The sequence below is a fragment of the Talpa europaea genome (genome assembly GCF_964194135.1).
Source record: "Talpa europaea genome assembly, chromosome: 3".
Taxonomy (NCBI): Eukaryota; Metazoa; Chordata; class Mammalia; order Eulipotyphla; family Talpidae; genus Talpa; species Talpa europaea.
The window spans coordinates 52,796,383-52,815,296 of record NC_140069.1 but is presented as its reverse complement, the minus strand read 5'-3'; the positions used below and the strand labels follow the sequence as shown (position 1 = coordinate 52,815,296).

Genomic DNA, 18,914 nt, shown 5'->3' with positions numbered 1-18,914 from the left:
AGAGTGAGTGGTGTGTGCCATAAATAAAAGTAATAGGGTAAATAGGAAGAGGGCTGCTATTTTAAATAGAGCGGCCAAGGAACGTTTCTCTGCAAAGAGTGGGAAGGCTTGGAGGATCAGAAACTATGAAAAGACTTTGAGTCTAAGGGACCAGAAAGTGCAAAATAAAGGATTAGAAGCCAACCTGGCAGGCTCATAGCACTATGACCATTGTAAAATTATACTTATAAATTAGCAGGGATCAGATTATATGGGGTCATGTCATGAAAAGGAGGTTGGATTTTATTTTCACTGTGCTAGGAACCCACTGGTGTTTTTAGCAGTTTTTAGCAGCAGGCATATCTGACTTCCCTTCATAGTTTACTTCTATCTATGGAGAGAGAATTCTAGTGACAGGATGCTATTCTAGCAGGCCACACATGCCAACAAATAGGTAGAATTGATAGCATTAGTGGTGGCAGAATCAAGTAAAATTCCCAGAGGTTGATTTTAGCCCTCTCAAAATAAGCACAAAGGTCTCTTTTTGTAAAATCTTCCCTGGTTCTCCAAGCTGCACTGTGCCATATCTGAACTTCACACACTATCCTAGTGAGCACATGTACAAAGTGTATTCAAATCATATATTTACGTAGCTGTCTTTCCTACCAAAGTACTAAAGATGAAGACAGGAAACATATCTTATCATCATACACCTAGCAAAGTGCCTGACACATAATAACTACTCAGTGAATGTCTGCTGATTCAAAGAATAAACGCACATTTATTTTTTTTTACCTAGTCTAAAACATTTATTTATTTATTTTTAATTAATAAATTTTATTTTTATATTCCCCATACAATTGCAATCCCCCCATTCTGACCCCAATCCTTCCCCTCCCACCCCCCACCTCCCAAAAAGTGTCTCTGGTTCATAGTTTTTGTTGATTTTGATTTTCACTTTCTTATAGTTATTCATTTTCCTGGTCCCTTATTTAAGTATTCTAGATTCCTGCTATGAGTGAGACCATCCGGTATTTTTCCTTTTTCTTTTTGGCTTATTTCACTGAGCATGATCCCTTCCAGCGCCATCCATGTTGCTGCAAATTGCATGTGATAAACACACATTTAAAATAATCAAAGCCACTTGTATTCTTTTCCTAGTGTTGTTGGAATAAAATACACAAAGTGGCTTAAATCAACAGAATTGTATTCTTTCTCAGTTGTGGAGAAGTCTAAAATCAAGGTGTGGTTGGAGCCATGCTCCTGAAGAATTTAGGGGTGAACCCTTCCTGGCCTTTTAGTAGTTTCTGTGTATCCCAGCAGTTGTTGATATTCTTGGCTTGAAAATGCATCTTTCCAATCTTTGCTCCATAGGACCTTCTTCCTTGAATGTCTGGGTCTCTGTTCCTCTCTTGTTCTTATAAAGACATTAATCATTGATTTTAGGGTCTATCCAAATTCCATATGACCTCATGTTGATTATATCTGCAAAGATCTTAATTCCAAATAAGGTCACATTTTGATGTTCCAAAAGGACATGAATTTTTGGTGGGCAGTATTCAACACACTATACTACTCAAAATCACAATGGATTGCCTTATAAAGCAATAATTGTCTCATTCTAAAAATGTTCAAGCAAAGACTGAGTAGCCAAAATCATCATGTTCAACAGAAGAGATGTATGAATTGCCTTTGTGTGTCCTTCAACCTCTCTGATTTTAATTTACTCATCTTTATGTTCAGCAGACTAATTTCTAAAGTCTCTCCTAACAATGTTCTATGATTCTGAGCAATTTTTGAGGACTTACTATATTTTATAAATACATTATGCTGAGAGACCCTCATATTTTAATAAATTACAGTGGAAAGCTTACCTTCAAGGCTCTGAAATAGGCAAAATATTTTTTGTAAACCATCTGCCATCAGACTCATTTATTTTCATTAAAACAGAGTACATCCTTCCACATATCAAACCACTCACTATACTTCCATTTTAATAAACAACTTTGAATACCTACTTTTTGTAGTGAATAATCCACTTCCGGCCCACCAAATTTCATTTATTAATCATTTATTAATTTCATCACAATTTTCAAATTCTACTTAAAAGATACTCTAATACACAAGAGTCTTTTTTTAAATGGGAATAATTCTAAAAATAGCTTTATTGATTATCCTGAATATATTTTTGCTTTAAAAAAAAAAATCACAAAAGCATAAGGATAGTAAAATTTATCATAAAATCCACTACCCCAAGATAGTCACTGTTAGCATTCTGTAGAGAAACTTTCCAGACTTGTATTTATCCCCAATAAAAATATCCTCCATATTTTTATTCACAAATACAGATGCCATGAAACAGAGGTAGAAAACTGCATTAACAGGTCAATGTACATTAAACTACAGTACATGTCATTTTACAACTAGTTTCCCCCCAAATTGTTATGCACCGCTTTCCAAGACAAATACTGACATATGGCATCATTCTATTGGATAGTTTTATGCCAAATTAAAAATCCCATGATTTAATCAACCCTCCCCAGGTGGGTTAATCTCTCCAGATGGCTGGAGAACTGGTACTGGCAAGGGACAATAGAAGGGAAACAGGACAGTTTGGAACTGAGGGTGGTCTCCAGTGAGATCAGGGACTCACTCTTACTACCATGCTGCAGGTACCAGAGTGGTGTGGTGAGATTATACAGTGAAAACCTCCTCTAGGCAAACTCCTTGCTCTACAGCTCTCTATTATCTTCTGTCTGCCTCAAGCTCTAGGCTATATCTGAGCATTAAATGCAACACTGCGCATGGATTATACCTGAAACAAGGCCAAAAGCTAGGTGTTGTTCTCTTTGCTTTTGTAGTTCAGAGCCTTTCCCTGGGGTGCCTGGTTCTGTTGTTAAGATCCAGGTGCTTAAACTGTGGCGAGAGAAAGGGAGGGGAGTGAGGAGAGGGAGCGAATGAATATGAATGTATGGGGGAGAGGGTTCAGGAATCATAGGCAGGTGTTTAGAATATCATTGCCTTAGGCTACAACAAGCCACAACTATGAGATACAGGTCTTCCAACCTGCCTTTTCCTACTGATTAGGGCCCCAGATTTTCCTACACTGAAATATTTAAACCAGTTATTGTTACTGCATCTATGCTCCTACATTTCTCCAATAGTGCACTCTCTGTCCTGGATGCCAACTCCATGTACCCCCTTATCCAGTGTACTACTGTTTCTCGAACATCCCCAATATGGGTATGTGACCCTGAGTCAACAGTTGCAAGGGATTCCCAAAGGCAATCACCCTCCTTCCCTCTCTTGTGAATACAAGTTCAAGTAAAGCTTTTCCTACTCCTTTCCCAACAGTTGCTTCTATTGTATGCTGTAGTCTTCTGTTTATCCTTCAGGAGTTATTAACTTTGTTTTTGCTACAATTTAGTTTTAACTATAGGGGGAAGCCCAGCATTTTCATTCTGCTGCCATCTTGCCAAACTCTCCAATGTTGAAGATTGTTTATGTAAATACATATAAATGCAAATTTTTGCTATTACCCCTTTGGAAAATCCCAGTCCTACAAAAAGGGTAGTAGTGCTCACATTTGAAATTTTGATGTGTATTGTAAAGACATATTATCCTCCCAAATGGTTGAATCAAGTGACAGTTCTAACCCATATGTAAGAATCCCATTTATTCACATCCTGCTAACATTGGAGTTTATTAGTCTTTGTCAATATGAAAATATGTTTCCTTCTCCCAGAAGCCTTTTTGCATTCCTTTATTACTAGCAAAGTTGAACATATTTTCCTACATTTGTGTTTTTTGGAACTGCTTGAGTCTTCTGCTAATTTGCTAATGAGTAGTCTTCCTTTTTCTTATAAATCTTATTTGTATTACCCTACTAAGGAATTCCTCAGGAATAAAGTAAGGATGCCCCCTCTCACCCTTATTTTTCAGTATCATACTGGCAGTCCCAGTTAATGCAGTAAGACAAGAAAACAAACAAAAAAAAGGTATACAGATTAAAAAGGAAAACATGAAACTCTTTGTTTACAAATGACATTAATCTATATAGAAAAACTGACAGAATCTGCAAATAAAAAACTTCCTGGAACTAATAAACAATTATGACAAGGTTGTGAGATATAAGGTTAACAAACAAAAGTCAATCATTTTCCTATACCCAATAAAGAACAAGTGAAAATTAAAATTGAAGAGAATACCATTTACATTAGTATTTTCAAAACCAAATACTTTGGAAAATTCAATGTTATCACAATGTTAGTTCTGGGCCTCCCAGGTGGCGCAAGGGGTTAAGCACTGCACTGTGAATCAATCTGCAGCCTCTCCAGCACGGGTTCATTCCCCGGCAGGCCAGGGAGCAGCCCACATGGCACAGCAGACCTCTCCTGTCTTGCCTACTGCTCCCGTCAGCAGGGTACTTCGGTCAATCTGCCTGTTCTGCTCCCCATTCTGTCTCTGGTGAAATCCCTCATCCCCCATATCTCTGGCCGGTACCCCGGCTCTTGTATGCATAAATAAATAAATCTTAAAAAAAAAAAAACAAAAACAAAACTGATCATCTCAGGTCAGAGGACTGGCCCGTGTACAGATTGGGATGTATAGATTTATTTATTTATACAAGAACTGGGGTACAGGCCAGAGGCACGGGAGGGTGAGAGAATTTACCAGAGATAGAGCAGGGAGCAGATCAGGCAGAATGACCAAAAACACTGCTGAGGGGAGCAGCGGGAGAGACAGGAGAGGTCTGCCACGCCATATGGCCATATGGGTATCTCCCTTCCTGGGCCAGGAATCAAACCCATGCTGCAGAGGCCGTGGGCAGCTGCACAGTGCTGCGCTCAACCTTCTGATCCACCAGGGAGGCTCATTAGTTCTTTCTAAGTTGATCTACAGACACAGTGCAGTAGCTATCAAAATATCAAGCTATCCTGTGGATCAATAAACTGACTCTAAAGTTTAGATGGAGAGGCAAAAGACCCAACTTCTAGCCTAAACATAAAGCTAGAGTGATCTACACAATGTGGTATTGGCACAAAGAAAAGACAAACAGCAAAGGAATAAAATGGAGAGCCCAAAAACAGACTCACAGAAAATGAACAATTACTTGCTGTTTGACAACAGAACAAAGGCAATGAATGAAGTAAAGGATTCTGCAACAATGCTGCTGGAACAATTTTATAACCATTTGTATGGTTATATGTTGTATCCAATATATAAAAAAATGAATCCAGACACAGACCTTAACATCCTTTACCAAAAGCTAACATTAAATACATCATAAACCTAAAAATAAGATGCACAAAAATAAAACTTCTAGAAGGAAACATAGGGTATAAAACCTAGATGATCTTGACTATTTCAAAAATGTTTTTAGGTAAAACAACGAAAGGCAAAATACATGAAAAAATAATTGACAAGCAGGACTTCAATAAAAGTTAAAACTTTCGCTCTGCAAAAGACAATGAGCAGACAAGCCATGAATGGGGAGAGAGACACATCTGATAAAGGGCTATCATCCAAAATATACAAAGAACTCTTTAAGATTCAAAAATAAAGAAAAAATTCAAAAATGGGCCAAAAACCTTACCAGATCGCTTATGAAAAAAGATATACAGATGGCAAACAAACATGAAATGATGCTTCACATTATATGTCATTAGGGAAATAAAATTAAAATGAGATATCACTGTATACCTATTAAAGTGGCTAAGGTTCAAAACACTGACAACACCAAATACTGGTGAGGATATGATACACCAGGAATTTTCATTTGTTGTTGGTGGGAATGCAAAATGATATGGTCACTTTGCAAGATAGCTTGACAGTTTCTTACATAAGTAAGAACACTTTTGCCATATGATCCTCTAATCATTTTCTTTTGGTATCTACTCAAAAGAGTTAAAAACTCAGGTTTATTACCAACTACTAAATTTATGAATGAGATTTGTCACAACTTTCACTATTCAGGTAAAAAGGGAGCGAGTAAATGCAGTACCTTATCTTTCCTAATAATATTTAAAAGCTGACAGTTAAATAATTGAAAAAAATCAGCCCCACCCATCCCACTGCAAATGCAGTTCTAAAAATGTTACTGTTTTATTTGCAACTTATTAAATTTCATCATTCCCATAAGCTGTTGAGATGAACTGTGTGCTGGATATTGTTATACTGATAACTCAGTACAAAATTAACTTGCTAGAGCCCATAACACTGGAAACTTTAAGATGTCTTCCAGTATAATTGTTTTTGCATTGAACTCAGAAGAACTGGTGACTAAAACATAGCACCTTTTACTCCCATCTACTAAATTCATAAATAAATTTATTTACTTTTTTTTCAGAAAACCATGATATCATGCTTTCAGGTATAAAAGAAGACATTAGGATAACATCTATGTAGAGAAATAGAATGCAAGTAAGAGTTCAAAGAGAAAAAGGAATTTCATAAATTCTAACTTAAAATAAAAGGCTTGTTCATATATTTTTAAATGCATGATCAGTTATATCAAATTGTTAAAATTTCCCTGGATATATTTAAAATCATGATTTACACAATATACCAAGACTTACTTAAATTTAGAGGGAGGAATATTGGGAAACTGAACAAAGGATCAGGAAAAAGACAAAACTGGCAGGCAACCCATAGAACTGAGGTATTGCGGGGTGGGAATCAAAACAGGGGAGGGAAGCACACAAGGGACTATAGTGATGGTGACGGGTATGTGGTGGTGGAATAACTATGGGGACTACACAAGAGGGGAGAAATCAAATGCTGTACAAAAATGAACAATGATGTAAGAAAATGTTTAAAAATTAATAAAAAATAAATTTAGGGGGTAAACTCTGAATGTATGAAAAAGTATACATTTGAAAGTCCTATAGTAAAAGTCAGAAGAGATCATGAGACTAAATGTCTCCAGTTCCTCAGTCACATATCAAACAATGTGGTTTCAAATCATCTCACTACCCTGGTCACTGTCTCCTGAGTATGACTGAACTTAGTCATGTCTTCCTAGAATGTGTCATCTAGAACAAAATACTCCATACATTATTTGAAAAGACTAGAATGAAGGTTGTAACTTCAAATAATCACCTCAAGTCATCAGATTTGTTTTCCTTATCCAGATCGATGAGCCAAAAAAAAAAAAAAATTCTATAATCCATAAACATAGAACACCACCTATATTTCTACCCCACCCAGCAGATAGGCCAGGTTAAAAGTGAGGGTGTACAACATAAGGGACCTTTTTGAAGTTCTAGTGATATTTCATACAAGTAATTTAATGTCTCTATGTTCAATTTACTCCTTGGTAATACACAGGAGTGATCATTTATCTCAGAGTTTTTGTTAAGAGTAAAAATATCAATTACAGTAACTGACAGGTAGGGGGTACTCAAATAAATGGAAAAAGTAATTATAATAATTACCGAAGCAAGAATACTTGCAACACCATTTGCAAAGTTCATGGTCCTGAGTTTGGTTTCGTCAAAACTCTGAGAATCAGAAAGGGTTTGCTAAAATTAGTTATCCAAATAACCAGTTATTTTCTTTCGTAAACCCTGCCTTGCATAGCCTTGGTCCTTTCTCTCTGTAGCCATCATCTGCAGAAAATGAACAGCCAACCCTACCAGCAGGTGGAGACATGGAGCAGTAATCATAAATAACTACTGCAATTTTTAAGCAAGAGAAGCTTCTGATGTCAACCACAACATCAGTGGCACAGGTCCCTTAGGAAGGGTACTGGCAACAGTCAAAATAAATTCCTGCCTGCTTAGAAGGCTCATCTACAAATGTAGTTGTTGTTCCTTTTCTCATACTGATCATATGAACATATACACCTGTACAAATAAGCAAAAATATCATTTATTTCTGATTAACCTTTTGAAAGGCATATTTGGAGATAATATAAAACTCAACAGAGTATTCTGCTTTCAGATGAGAACAGGATATTTAAAAGGATTTTAAAAAACAAAATAAACACTCAATTTTCTTTCAATTGAAATTAATCGTTAATGAAAAATTCATAGCTAGAATATTTAAGTTTTAAGTTGTTTTTAAATTAGAAGGGTTTTCTAGAGTGTCAATGAGAATGTAAGAATGTTTAGATATGAAAAGATATTTAGTTAAGAGACTTCTAACAATATTAGCAACAGATTATATACAGACACAAACAAATATGACACAATCTTTGATGCAGAAAAAAATTAAATTCCTTATAAATATCTGTCTGCAATGAGACTTCCTAATCACCTAAATTTTCTAGGTACCTTTGGTGCAACTTAATGACTATTAGTGATCTCAGACAAAAATAATAATTAAGCTAAGCTTTGTCTACTTCCCCTTTCTTTAGCTTTTCTCTTCCCAAACTCACCCCTGTATTCATCCCCAGAAAAGAACTCAACTCTTTAGAGCTGTTCTAATTCATTTTGGAAAGTTTAAATTGAAGTTTACAATAAAATTGAAGTTTACAATAAAATATTAGCAAGTCTTTTAATAAACTGCCTCAAAGAGAATGGTTGTACCTTTCTCCCCCTTTACACTCCAGTGTCTTGCAGGACATTTGCATTTAAAAAAAGATTCTTGAGTACACTGTGTATAAAATTGGTGGAGCTCCGGGCATAGCAACAAAGCACCAACTTCTGAATATAAGTCTTAAACCCTTCATATCATATCCCATAGACTAAATGTGTTCCTAATGAACATGTATAAATCAAAAATTTTAACAACCTACTCATCAGTCATAACTATACTGCAAATACAGTATAAATTTACATTAATATATTTGAGCACATATTTAAAGTATTACATAAATACATTAGTTCAAAAATAAATGTTAAAATATGGAAATAATAAATTTAAATCAAGTATGAAGCATTTCTAAAAATAGAAAAAAAAAATGAAACCAAGATCCCAATAAAACAGATTTTTCAGCAATGGGTTGTGAGCCAGGTCTCAACAAGAGAACCATTCCCCAATGGGTATCCCACAGAATGCTCACATAGGCCCTATCCTGGCTTCTATATATAGATTTGTGAAGAGGTTATTAGTATGGTGACAGTAATTTGGAGTAATGCACCTTTGCAAACTGCTCTTAAATATATAACAATCCTCATAAATGTGCACAGGCTATGCAAATGAAACTTCACAAAAGAGGAAATACAAATGCACAAAAAACACTTCAGAAAATGTATACTCTTGCTTATTGCAAATTAAAATCCCAAGTTATCATTTCCCATCTAATAAAGTAGTAAAATTTACATAAATGTCTATGAAATGCAAAAACATGTTATTATTTTTCTAATAGATGATTGGAGATGATTATTTTCTAGCATGTGATTGGAGATGAAAGGTCATTTATCTTGGTGTTGATAAAAAGTAGAGTCTTGTGAGAAAAAACAAGAAAGTCCTTACTTTTTGGCCCAACCTTGTGATTTCATTCTAAAGACTTTGTCAAATATGCATAAAGGTATTAATGAAGGTTTGCATACTACAGCAAACACCTGAGAGTAACACAAATGCTCAACATTTAGAGAGTGTATTACTGATAGATCAACAAGACATTACTATTAACAATCATTAAGTAAAACCACACATCTGCTCTGAGAACACAGCAGTCACTAAATACGTGACTATTAAATGAAATTGAATTAAATTCAGTTCTTCAGTCAATCTAATCACATTTCACCTAGCTACATATGGCCAATGACTAGTATTCTGGATACTGAGAACATTTCTATTATTACAAAAAGCTCTACTGGATAGTGATGATATACATAGCTAGCTGAGCCATTTTCCTCCTCTTCCACTTATGCGCACCCATTTATCTAGAAACACCTTCTTAACTTTCAGGCCTCAGTTTAAGTCTCAACTATTACATAAAGCTTTCCCGATTTATCAAAAAAAATTAGGTGTGTCTTCCTTTATTCTCACCTAGATCTATACCTTGGTAACTCCAATACAAAGTTTACATCATATTTAATCATGCATTTCCCCCACCACAAAAACTAGAAGCTTCTTGAAGAAGGAACCAACTTTTATCCAAGGAGTTCTGAGCTGTCCTGAGACACACAGGACCTTGGTAATTTGTCATATACTAAGAACTCCGAGGAAGAGAAAAAGAGAGGTAAGCTATGATTACAGCTGAAAATGTTTAAGAAAGGTAATGAATCAAAGAAAAACCCGGCAAGTTAGCAGGCTCACAAGTGATTTTTTTAAAACTAATTATTTACATTTTCTCAGCACCTAACACAAGGAGCCTCATTCATAGAAGGTGTTCAGTAAATATTTGAGGAATAGTTTCTGTATTTAAAAAAAAAAAAAAAGACACCAGTAGGAGTCCTAATGTAAACTATGGTCTCCAGATGATAAAGATGTGTCGATGCAGATTTAGCAATAGTAACAAATGTACCAACCTGGTCCTGGGTCTCGCTAATGATGGGGGATCTGTATTTGGGATCAGAGAGTACTAGGGGAAATTCTGTACTTTCCACTCAATTGTGCTTTAAACTTAAAACTGCTCTATAAAATTAAGTCTATTTAAAAAAAAAAAGACATGCTAAATTAAAACTCAAATTTAGTTTTTGGTATAAAAACATTTTTACATGTTAGATCCCAATATTTTGTTCAATTAATAAGATATACCATTGTATTATTAAAAAATTAAAACTCAAATTTCTAACCCAAATAAAGTTTGTTTCCACTGTACTGAAATGCTGACTGAAGTAATCCCAGGTGCAGCACTTTGATGTACATAAATACACTAACTCATTCCACACTTATTGAGCACCTACCTATGCAAAGCACTGTAAATGCAGTGATGAACAAGACAATTTTTGCTCTCATAAGATTTTTTTCCAAATAAAACTTTATTCTACAGGATAATTCTTTCAACTTAGCTATCAACAATAGATATCCTGCAATGGCAAAAACAAGGTTATCCTTATTTTTCAAATACTTAAAAAAAATTCTCACATTAACCATTTGATATAGAAATATACCACCTGTTCAAAACAAACGGTTAATGCCCCACTTACTTGGTATTCTTGGGAAAGTTGGTGCTCCACATAAAAGAATTTTCCAGATAACGCATACATAACTATTTAATCACCAATGCTTAAAAATTGTTTGGCATTTAAAAAAAAATCTTACAACTTTGAAACTAGATTCTAGTAATTTAAAAATCATTTTGATTAATAATTATTGTGTTGTACAACATTAAATCTCCTAAACTATATGTCCCCAGGGTGCCTTTTTAAAAGTTGCTTGTTTTGAAGAGGTTTACATTGGATGCCTGGCTTTTGGTGTGTTAGTTAGCTGTCAACCTTTGCTACTCACAGGGTGACCTAACTCTAGCAATATTCCACTCCCCTCCCAATTTGTTACCTGGGAAACAAAGTTTGTCAAAATTTTGCCTAAAACACACAGGCTTTGAGAAGATCGCCAAATCTATTTTTGTTGCTCAAAGTCATCTGCTTATTTTCTGAATCTGTTAAAATCTTAAGTTTTAAGTTTCAAACCAAGATTTGGATCAATGAGTTTCTACTATCTCTTGATAAAAATCCTTTTAAAGTTTTCATATTTGAAACTTCAAATTTCATATTTGATTCATTCAACAAATACTTCTAAGTACCTACTATGAGCCAGGCTCTAATACTGTGGTAAAATTAAGAACCGAACAGATTGTTAGCTTTGAACATATTTTAAAAGAGAAAAACTCTAATAAAAAAAACTTCTATTTAATGCTATATATATATATATATATTAATCTTTTAAACAAAACTACAAAACCACCTAAACTTTTTATATAATTTCTACAGCTTTAGACTCAGGAACCAAAGATGAAAATTCAAGGGTAAAGAAAAAAATACTTTATAGAGCTCTGAATAGGATTCCAAGATTTTCTACTTCTTTTCTCCTACTACAAATTCCCATGTATCCCTAAGGAAATCACTACTAACATATGCTTTAGTATTAAATGAAACACAGTCTCGATAATAATAAATATACCCATCTCAGCACCCTGGTGAATTTACAGTCATTTCAATATTGAGCAATGTTATTCAGAAAAAAAGTGTTAGTTCAGGAAAATTTCTGTCCACATTTTCAGAAGTTCCTTTATACTTTGAGGCATAGGAATTTTTTAAAGTTTCAAGTCTTAGAAAATATGGTGTGACTCCACAATATTTGCTTTACATGTCACAATCATAATTTTAAAATTCCATTACCCATTTAAACCTAAGGCTAGGAAATGAGTCAAGGACTGGGGCTTCAAATTGGACCCGGTGGATTAATTAGGACATCAGGTAAAACCCCTGGCATCATCAGCCTTACTTGCTTTAATTCCCTAGGAGTCTCCCTTCTCATTTTCTCCTTAGGGAGCACAAGGAACTTTATTCATATAACTTTATAAATGATTAGTGATTGACTTTATTATTTAGACTGAATCAGAAGTCATATGCCTGCTGATATGAAAAAGTAAAATAATATTTAGAGGTGAAAAAAGTTCTACCATTGAAAACCTTTAATCACTACCATCAAAAACCATTTTCAGCAATGCACTGTCTCAACATTAATCTGGAACCTGAAAATGCTTTAAAGCAGTACTAGAAAGTCAGATCACATACTAAACTTTCAAAATAACAATGCAAATACTATTTAAAATGTTACTTAATGTTATAGTAATTTTTAGGAGTCTGGCTGACCTCATCAGCACAGCCACAATTCAGTAAGAAACCCAAATAAAGATCCTGTTCCCTCTACAAACAATTTAGGTAAAGAAGTAAATGACAAATACTTACTGGACACGCCTATCATTAAGTAAAATCTCTACCACATGCTATTCCACACTACCTGCTTAAAAAAAAGATTCCGCTCAAGATATTTACAACATAATGAAAGAAAACACACTCCAATAAAGGATAATAATAACAATAGGAAAAATATATGTATTTGAATAAAAAAGTGATGATGAATTTGTAGCATTCTGGCAACAGAAATTGAGGGTACTCAATTCAGATGTAAATAAAAAATTCTTTTGGTCTCCCTATTTAGAATGTGGCAATCGAAATAGCAGAACTGAGTTGAGCCAACAGCATCATCATAGAAAAAAGAGAAATTCTCGGGAGCAACTGGTATTGGACCACTCAAAACAAAGTCTTCCTGTAAATGCTCATCAGGAGTTTTCTTTCCTAAAACCTCCTTATCAAATTAAAAACAAACGTGATGTCTGGCTATCAAGTTTGCGAAAACTGAAGCTTCTGGGAAGCACTCCTGATTCCTGTTTCTCTCACGCACGGTCCATTCACAGAAAGAGGATCGCGGAGAACAGCAACAGGGCATCTCGGCCTATTGTTTGGACAACCGCAGGACCAACCCAGCACCGCGGGGTGCGCAGGAGCTGGGGGTGGCTAAGCGCGAACCCCGCACAGGTGTGTGTTTGTGGGTTAATGGGGGGACTGTAGGGCAGCAGGTGTGCCCGGGGCCATAACTAAGTAGAAGAGGCCCAACTTGCAGACGGAGACAACGAGAAAGGAAGGGTCTCTGCTGGAGCTTCAACCGGGGAACACCGAGGGGTGCAGTTTGAAGGGCTCCCACAGTCCACCTAGGCGGAGGTGTGAGGAGGCCGGGAGATTGAGTGTGCACAGACCCGAGGATAAAAGGAAGGGCTCTTGAATCGAGGGGACAGCCTAGCAATGCCAAAAACAATGAACAATGCTGCGTCTGGGGTGAACTTCAGGGACGGGAGGTGTCGCGGTAGGTTGGTAAAGAGGGAAACAAAAGGAAAGAAGCCCCCAAGTGTGGGCCCGGACGGCGGCAATTACCTGCGAGAGTTGTCGGGGATTGGGGCAGCCGAAGAGAGCGGAGCTGGAGCTGAAGCTGATAGCTCCTCGGCGACTGAGGACGTGCTGGGGGACCGGCCTGTCCAGGGGCAGCACCGGCAGCTGGTAGCATACTTCCATTGAATACACCCGCCCTGCCCCCGCGCGGCGCCCGCCCTGCCGCGGCCGCCGGCCCCTGCACTGGGAGGGGGCCGCGGCTCGGGGGCGCCGGGCCGAAGCGGGGGCAGGGCTGGCGGGCGCCGACCCCGGGCCGGGAAGCCGCGCTCACGCGTCCCCGACCTCACCACGCCGCCTCGGCTGCAGGCGGGAAGGAGCAGCGGCGGCCGCGGCTAGTTACGAGGACCCGCGCGCGCCCAGCTCCGGGGTGCAAGCGGGAGCAGCACAGGCGGAGTCGCAGGGGAACCCCGCCGCCCCAGGGCTCCTCGGCCAGGAGAAGCGGGTCTGGGGACGGCAGAGCCGGTGGGGAACACGGACAGGCAAACAGTGCTGGAAAAGACGGCTGGAGCCAACGGCGAGACCCAAGGCGCGCGGGATTTCCAGACCAGTGACCAGCTCGGGTCGCCGCAGCCGGCCGGCCCCTCCCCTCCCCCGGAGCCTGACTTCACTCCGCAGCCGGCGCTAGCCCGGCGTAATTCACACTTTGCAGCCGCGGACCCTGCGCCAACCAGGGCCGCCGCCACCGTGACGTCACGACGCCGCGCCGCAGGCCCGCGCCCCGCGCCGCCGCAGCGCCCAGGGAGACGGGCTGGCGGCGGAGGGAGTGGGCTGCCTCCTTCCTGTTTCGCCTCCAGCTGCTCTGTCACAGCCCTCTACCGCCACACACCACCGTCCTCCCACAGCAACCTCATCTCGCAGCCCCCGGCCCCAACCGCTCTCCCCGCTCTGCCCCCCAACCCAAGGCGCGTGCGCACGAGGCCCCGTTTGGGGACATTCCCGTGATCGCTAACTAGTGTTCAAACGCTCTGAGCGGGTGGGGTGCGCCCCAGCTGCGCGATTTCGGCCTTCGGAACCCAGAAACCCAAAGCACGCGGCGCGCTGGCATCGTTCTGCCCTGACCGCGAGGGTCACCGCTGCCTTGCCCTCCTTGGATGCCTATTCTTGGGCTTCGCTCAGGACCGCTGCGGCAGTGACGTCAGCGGGCCGCGCGGTCCTGTCCTCCCCGCTACGTCACTGCTAGTCTCTCGGCGGGGCGGGGAGCGGGTGCTCCACCGGCAGGTGCGGCCCCGCGGCGGTCCGGGCAGATGGGCGGGGAGGGAAGCCCGGAACGGGGAGTGTGAAGGGGCCTGGGAGGTTGGAGAAGGGAAAAATCGAGCCTGAGAAAGAAGTAAGAGTATGCATTAGGCGGGCGGGGGGGAGGGAACGAGGAAAAAAAAAAAAAACATGATACTGAGAAAAGAAAAAAGGCTGCATGCCTTTCTAGCATAAATGTTTTTGTTTATTGACCTTTTAAGAAAGGAGGAAAAAGTAAAGAGCTTTTGATATGTTTTGTAAACTGGGTATGTCATTTACTAGTTCGTTTTGCCACATTTCTCCCCAAACCGTCAAAGCTTTTTAGCTGCAACCCATTGTTTCTTATGAATACCAGCCCGGGAACATCAGCTTCAACGTGCTCTTCCCTGCTGACAAAATTGATTTGGCTCTGATTTCAGGGCACCCACCCTTCCATTTATTCGCTATGACGAGCCGCTGGCAAGGCGGTAGGCCTTTGAAAGTGCTGCATAACCTCTGCTAATGAGATCAGATATCCAATGCAAACAATCCAATAAATCAATGAAAGTCTACAATACCTTTATCGTCTTTTCATGGCATGTGCTTCTTTTATATCACTTAAAACTTTCTGCCCCCTGCATGGGTGTTTTTCTACCTGACTTATTAAGAATAAAAACAAACGTTGGCTGTGGTTTCTTCCTCCTTTCTTGGACTTTTATCTTCACTAGAAGGTAAGCTTCTCTTAACTGCAGCAACTGACTCAATTCACCTTTGAAACTCCAGTTACTCCCATAATATCTAGTAGATGTATTTAGCTTCTACTGTATGCTTGAGATTAAGCTGCACACTTCTCCTGTTTACTTCTGACAAAAACCCCATGAGGTAATACTATCCAAATTGAAACTGGGCTCAGGGAAACTTGTAACTTGCCCTAGATCTTACACAGATAAGTGGCAGAACTAAGCTCAAATAAGGTGGCATTGGTTTGATAGCAGACAGTTTATGCCAAGTAACTATCTCATATTTCATAATATCTAAGAAACTCAGTTTGGTTAAATCATTTAATAAGATCAAGTTACTAAGTATATGTAGGGTAAAGAAAATATCAGGCTTTTCTGCCCTTCCGCCATCAGGATAGATGATGGATCCTTGTCCTGAATGCATGCCTGATGGCGGGCACCTGGAATAGGGTGTGGGCATAGGTAGATGGGATTCAGCTGAGCTAAGACTGTGCTTTTTTAAGGGCGGCGTCACGGGGGGACGCCAGCAGCACCAGTAGCAGCAGTAGAAGCCGAAGCAGAAGCCGAAGCAGAAGCCAAGAAGCAGCAGAACGAACGCCAAAGATTCCAGATAGAGTGAAGACTTGCTGGGGGCTGGGAGGCCTGCCAACCTCCCAGCCCCCCAGCCAGCACCCCTGCCTGCCATATGCCTGGTGAACCCCAAATAAAAAACCTGCAGAACTACTGAGGACTCTGACTCCTCCTTTACCCGGTCTGCATGGGATCAGAAAACCTGCACTGTGCCCAGTCCTGGCCTTTACAGTATATAACTAAACAGTGCATCTCCTTTCAGGAGAGAGGGTAACTAACAATTACAATAGTCCTACTGTGAGCCATGACAGGTATTCTACAATGTTTAACAACCCTACACAATAGCCACATCCCTATTCTACAGGGAGGAGGAATTAATTTCCAAGATGTTAAGTCATTTGTCCAACTGAACTCTCTGGTTTGTGTGGTTTCAGAGCCATCACACTGTGCAAAATCTCAAGTCTAGAACTTCAACATTTTTCAGTGTCCTTTATTGTATACGTGTATAAGTCTGGTTCTCCAAAGTAACAACAGGAATTGGCTCCTGTGACTGGCAGTCTGAAAATTTAGGTAAAGATGATGTTGAAGACTTGAGGGTGAAATCTGCAAGGCAGGAGAGCAGACTGAAAACTCAGGCAGAGTTTATATGTTGTAGTATTGAGGCAGAATTGCTCCTTCCTCAGGAAACCTGAATCTGCTCTTAGGGCCTTCAGCTAATTAGATGATATCCACCCATATTATGAAGAATAATCAGCTTTATTTAAAACTGATATATTAGTCATACCCATAAGCACCTTCACAGCAACATCTAGTGTAATGTTTGACCAAACAAATGGACATCACAGCCTAAACAAACTGACAAAGTTAACCATTGTAGGAAACAAACTTTAAAACTTAAAATAATGAAGAAATCCCTTCACTTACAACAACAAAAACACAGGCAAAATAAGAATAAATGAAAATGCTGCAAGGTTCATCTAGAGGAACCTTTATGTAAACAAGTTATAAAAGTGAACTTGGATATTTAGAACAAAAGTCCTTTTTAAAATAGAAAGACAACACTGTAAATTAATCTTCACAATTAACATGACATGAATAAATAAACATTTTTTTAACTAGAAAAGCAGATTCTAAGGTTATATGAAAAAATATAGTTAGGGTTGGTCAGGAAAATTGTGTTGAAAAAAATACCTATTTTTTAAGGGTTGGTCAAAATAAGTAGCACCATTATGATTGATAGAGAAGAAATGATTTATTACAGCAATTAGACTTTACCCAATTAAAAGAAGCTGCAGAAACAAAGATCAGGAAGGGATAATTATAGGATCACAGAAGAGTCACTAAACAGGGCCACAAAGGGAAATGGTAAAGTGGTCTGTGGACTGCAGTGTATAGTAGTAGGCTCAAAGTCACTGTGTCAGCAGGAGAGGCATATGGGATGGAAAGGTGAATGCAAACTAGAAGGTAGCTTGGACAAATGGAAGCTTCCACAAAGTAATTCTGTGTTGAATATCATGATGGTGATTAAAGGTTTTTGTCAGTCCATAGATGGTGTATTTGATAGAAGCATTTCAAACAGGAAAGGAAATTCATTTCTAGAATGTGTTCAATTAAATTAAAAGGAACCTATGAGGAAAAACTGGAACCCATGTCTTTTTCTTACTGTATCTAATGCCAATGAAAGGTGCTCTGAAGTAGTGTGTGCCCTTAACCAATGAGCTACACATGTGTCTCCAGGAAGCAGAGAAACTAAAGGAGCTGCTGGTGCTATCCATGCCCCTTGCAATGAGGTGAGTCAGCAGATCCATGATCATATGCATAATCATAATAATGTAATGGGATTTTGCATGGACTCCAAAGAAATTCTAGGAAATGTAGTTCCAGCTTAGCTAAATGACACCACCCTAGTCCAACTCTTGTCAACTTGACAACGAGGCAATTTTTCTTTTAATCATTAATTTTGAAATAAAAGACCATAGCAAAACTATGCTTCCACCCATATAATGCAACTCTCTCTCATATAACCCAACACAACTTTCTCCCTTCCAAAAGAAGGATAAGGTCATTCAGTAATGTTCATTCCCCTTGATGAGTAATAATATCCCTTTCATATCCAGTAGCTTAAATACTAAGATATAACACATCTTAAGGGGATGAGAGAGGGGACATGGAAAATAATTGGTTAATATATACACAAATATATTCATATGGAGAAAATTAAGAAAAATGCTCATCTTTCATATAGACCTTACATCTACAACTGGTAACATGGTTATAACTACTATTCATAACTACTTTCTTTGTCCTCCATTACCTGTTCCATATCCTTCTTCAGCAAGCATTCAGCTGGCATTAGTTCCTTGCCTTGTGAGAAGACTCAAACCTGCATTCCTGAAGGACCCGGGCTATTAGAGGTTCTACTTCTCTTGGGTTGCTGTAGTTTTCTGTTAACTTATACAGCAGAGCATAGGGCTACTAAGTACTAACAGGCACCCCACATAATCCCCTGCACTCTGGGCATATTCCTCTCTTCTCCCTTTTTTAGTAGCAACTCAAATTCTACTTACTA

General features: G+C 38.9%; 1 protein-coding gene and 1 long non-coding RNA gene across 2 annotated transcripts in view; one reads left to right on the top strand and one right to left on the bottom strand.

Annotated features, from left to right (window-relative positions):
- PDE7A (phosphodiesterase 7A) overlaps nt 1-13,946 on the bottom strand; it is a gene marked incomplete at both ends in the record, with an annotated part of 95,022 nt that extends 81,076 nt beyond the window's left edge. The window contains one exon of the mRNA XM_084229647.1: nt 13,809-13,946. Within this exon, the coding sequence (XP_084085773.1) occupies nt 13,809-13,946 (138 nt within the window). The remainder of the gene's footprint in view (nt 1-13,808) is intronic.
- A 1,158-nt stretch (nt 13,947-15,104) lies between these two features.
- LOC311168277 lies at nt 15,105-16,375 on the top strand. The gene is made up of 3 exons (XR_014617061.1): nt 15,105-15,150; nt 15,704-15,766; nt 16,279-16,375. It is a non-coding gene; the product is annotated as an uncharacterized lncRNA (long non-coding RNA).
- Nucleotides 16,376-18,914: the final 2,539 nt, after the last annotated feature.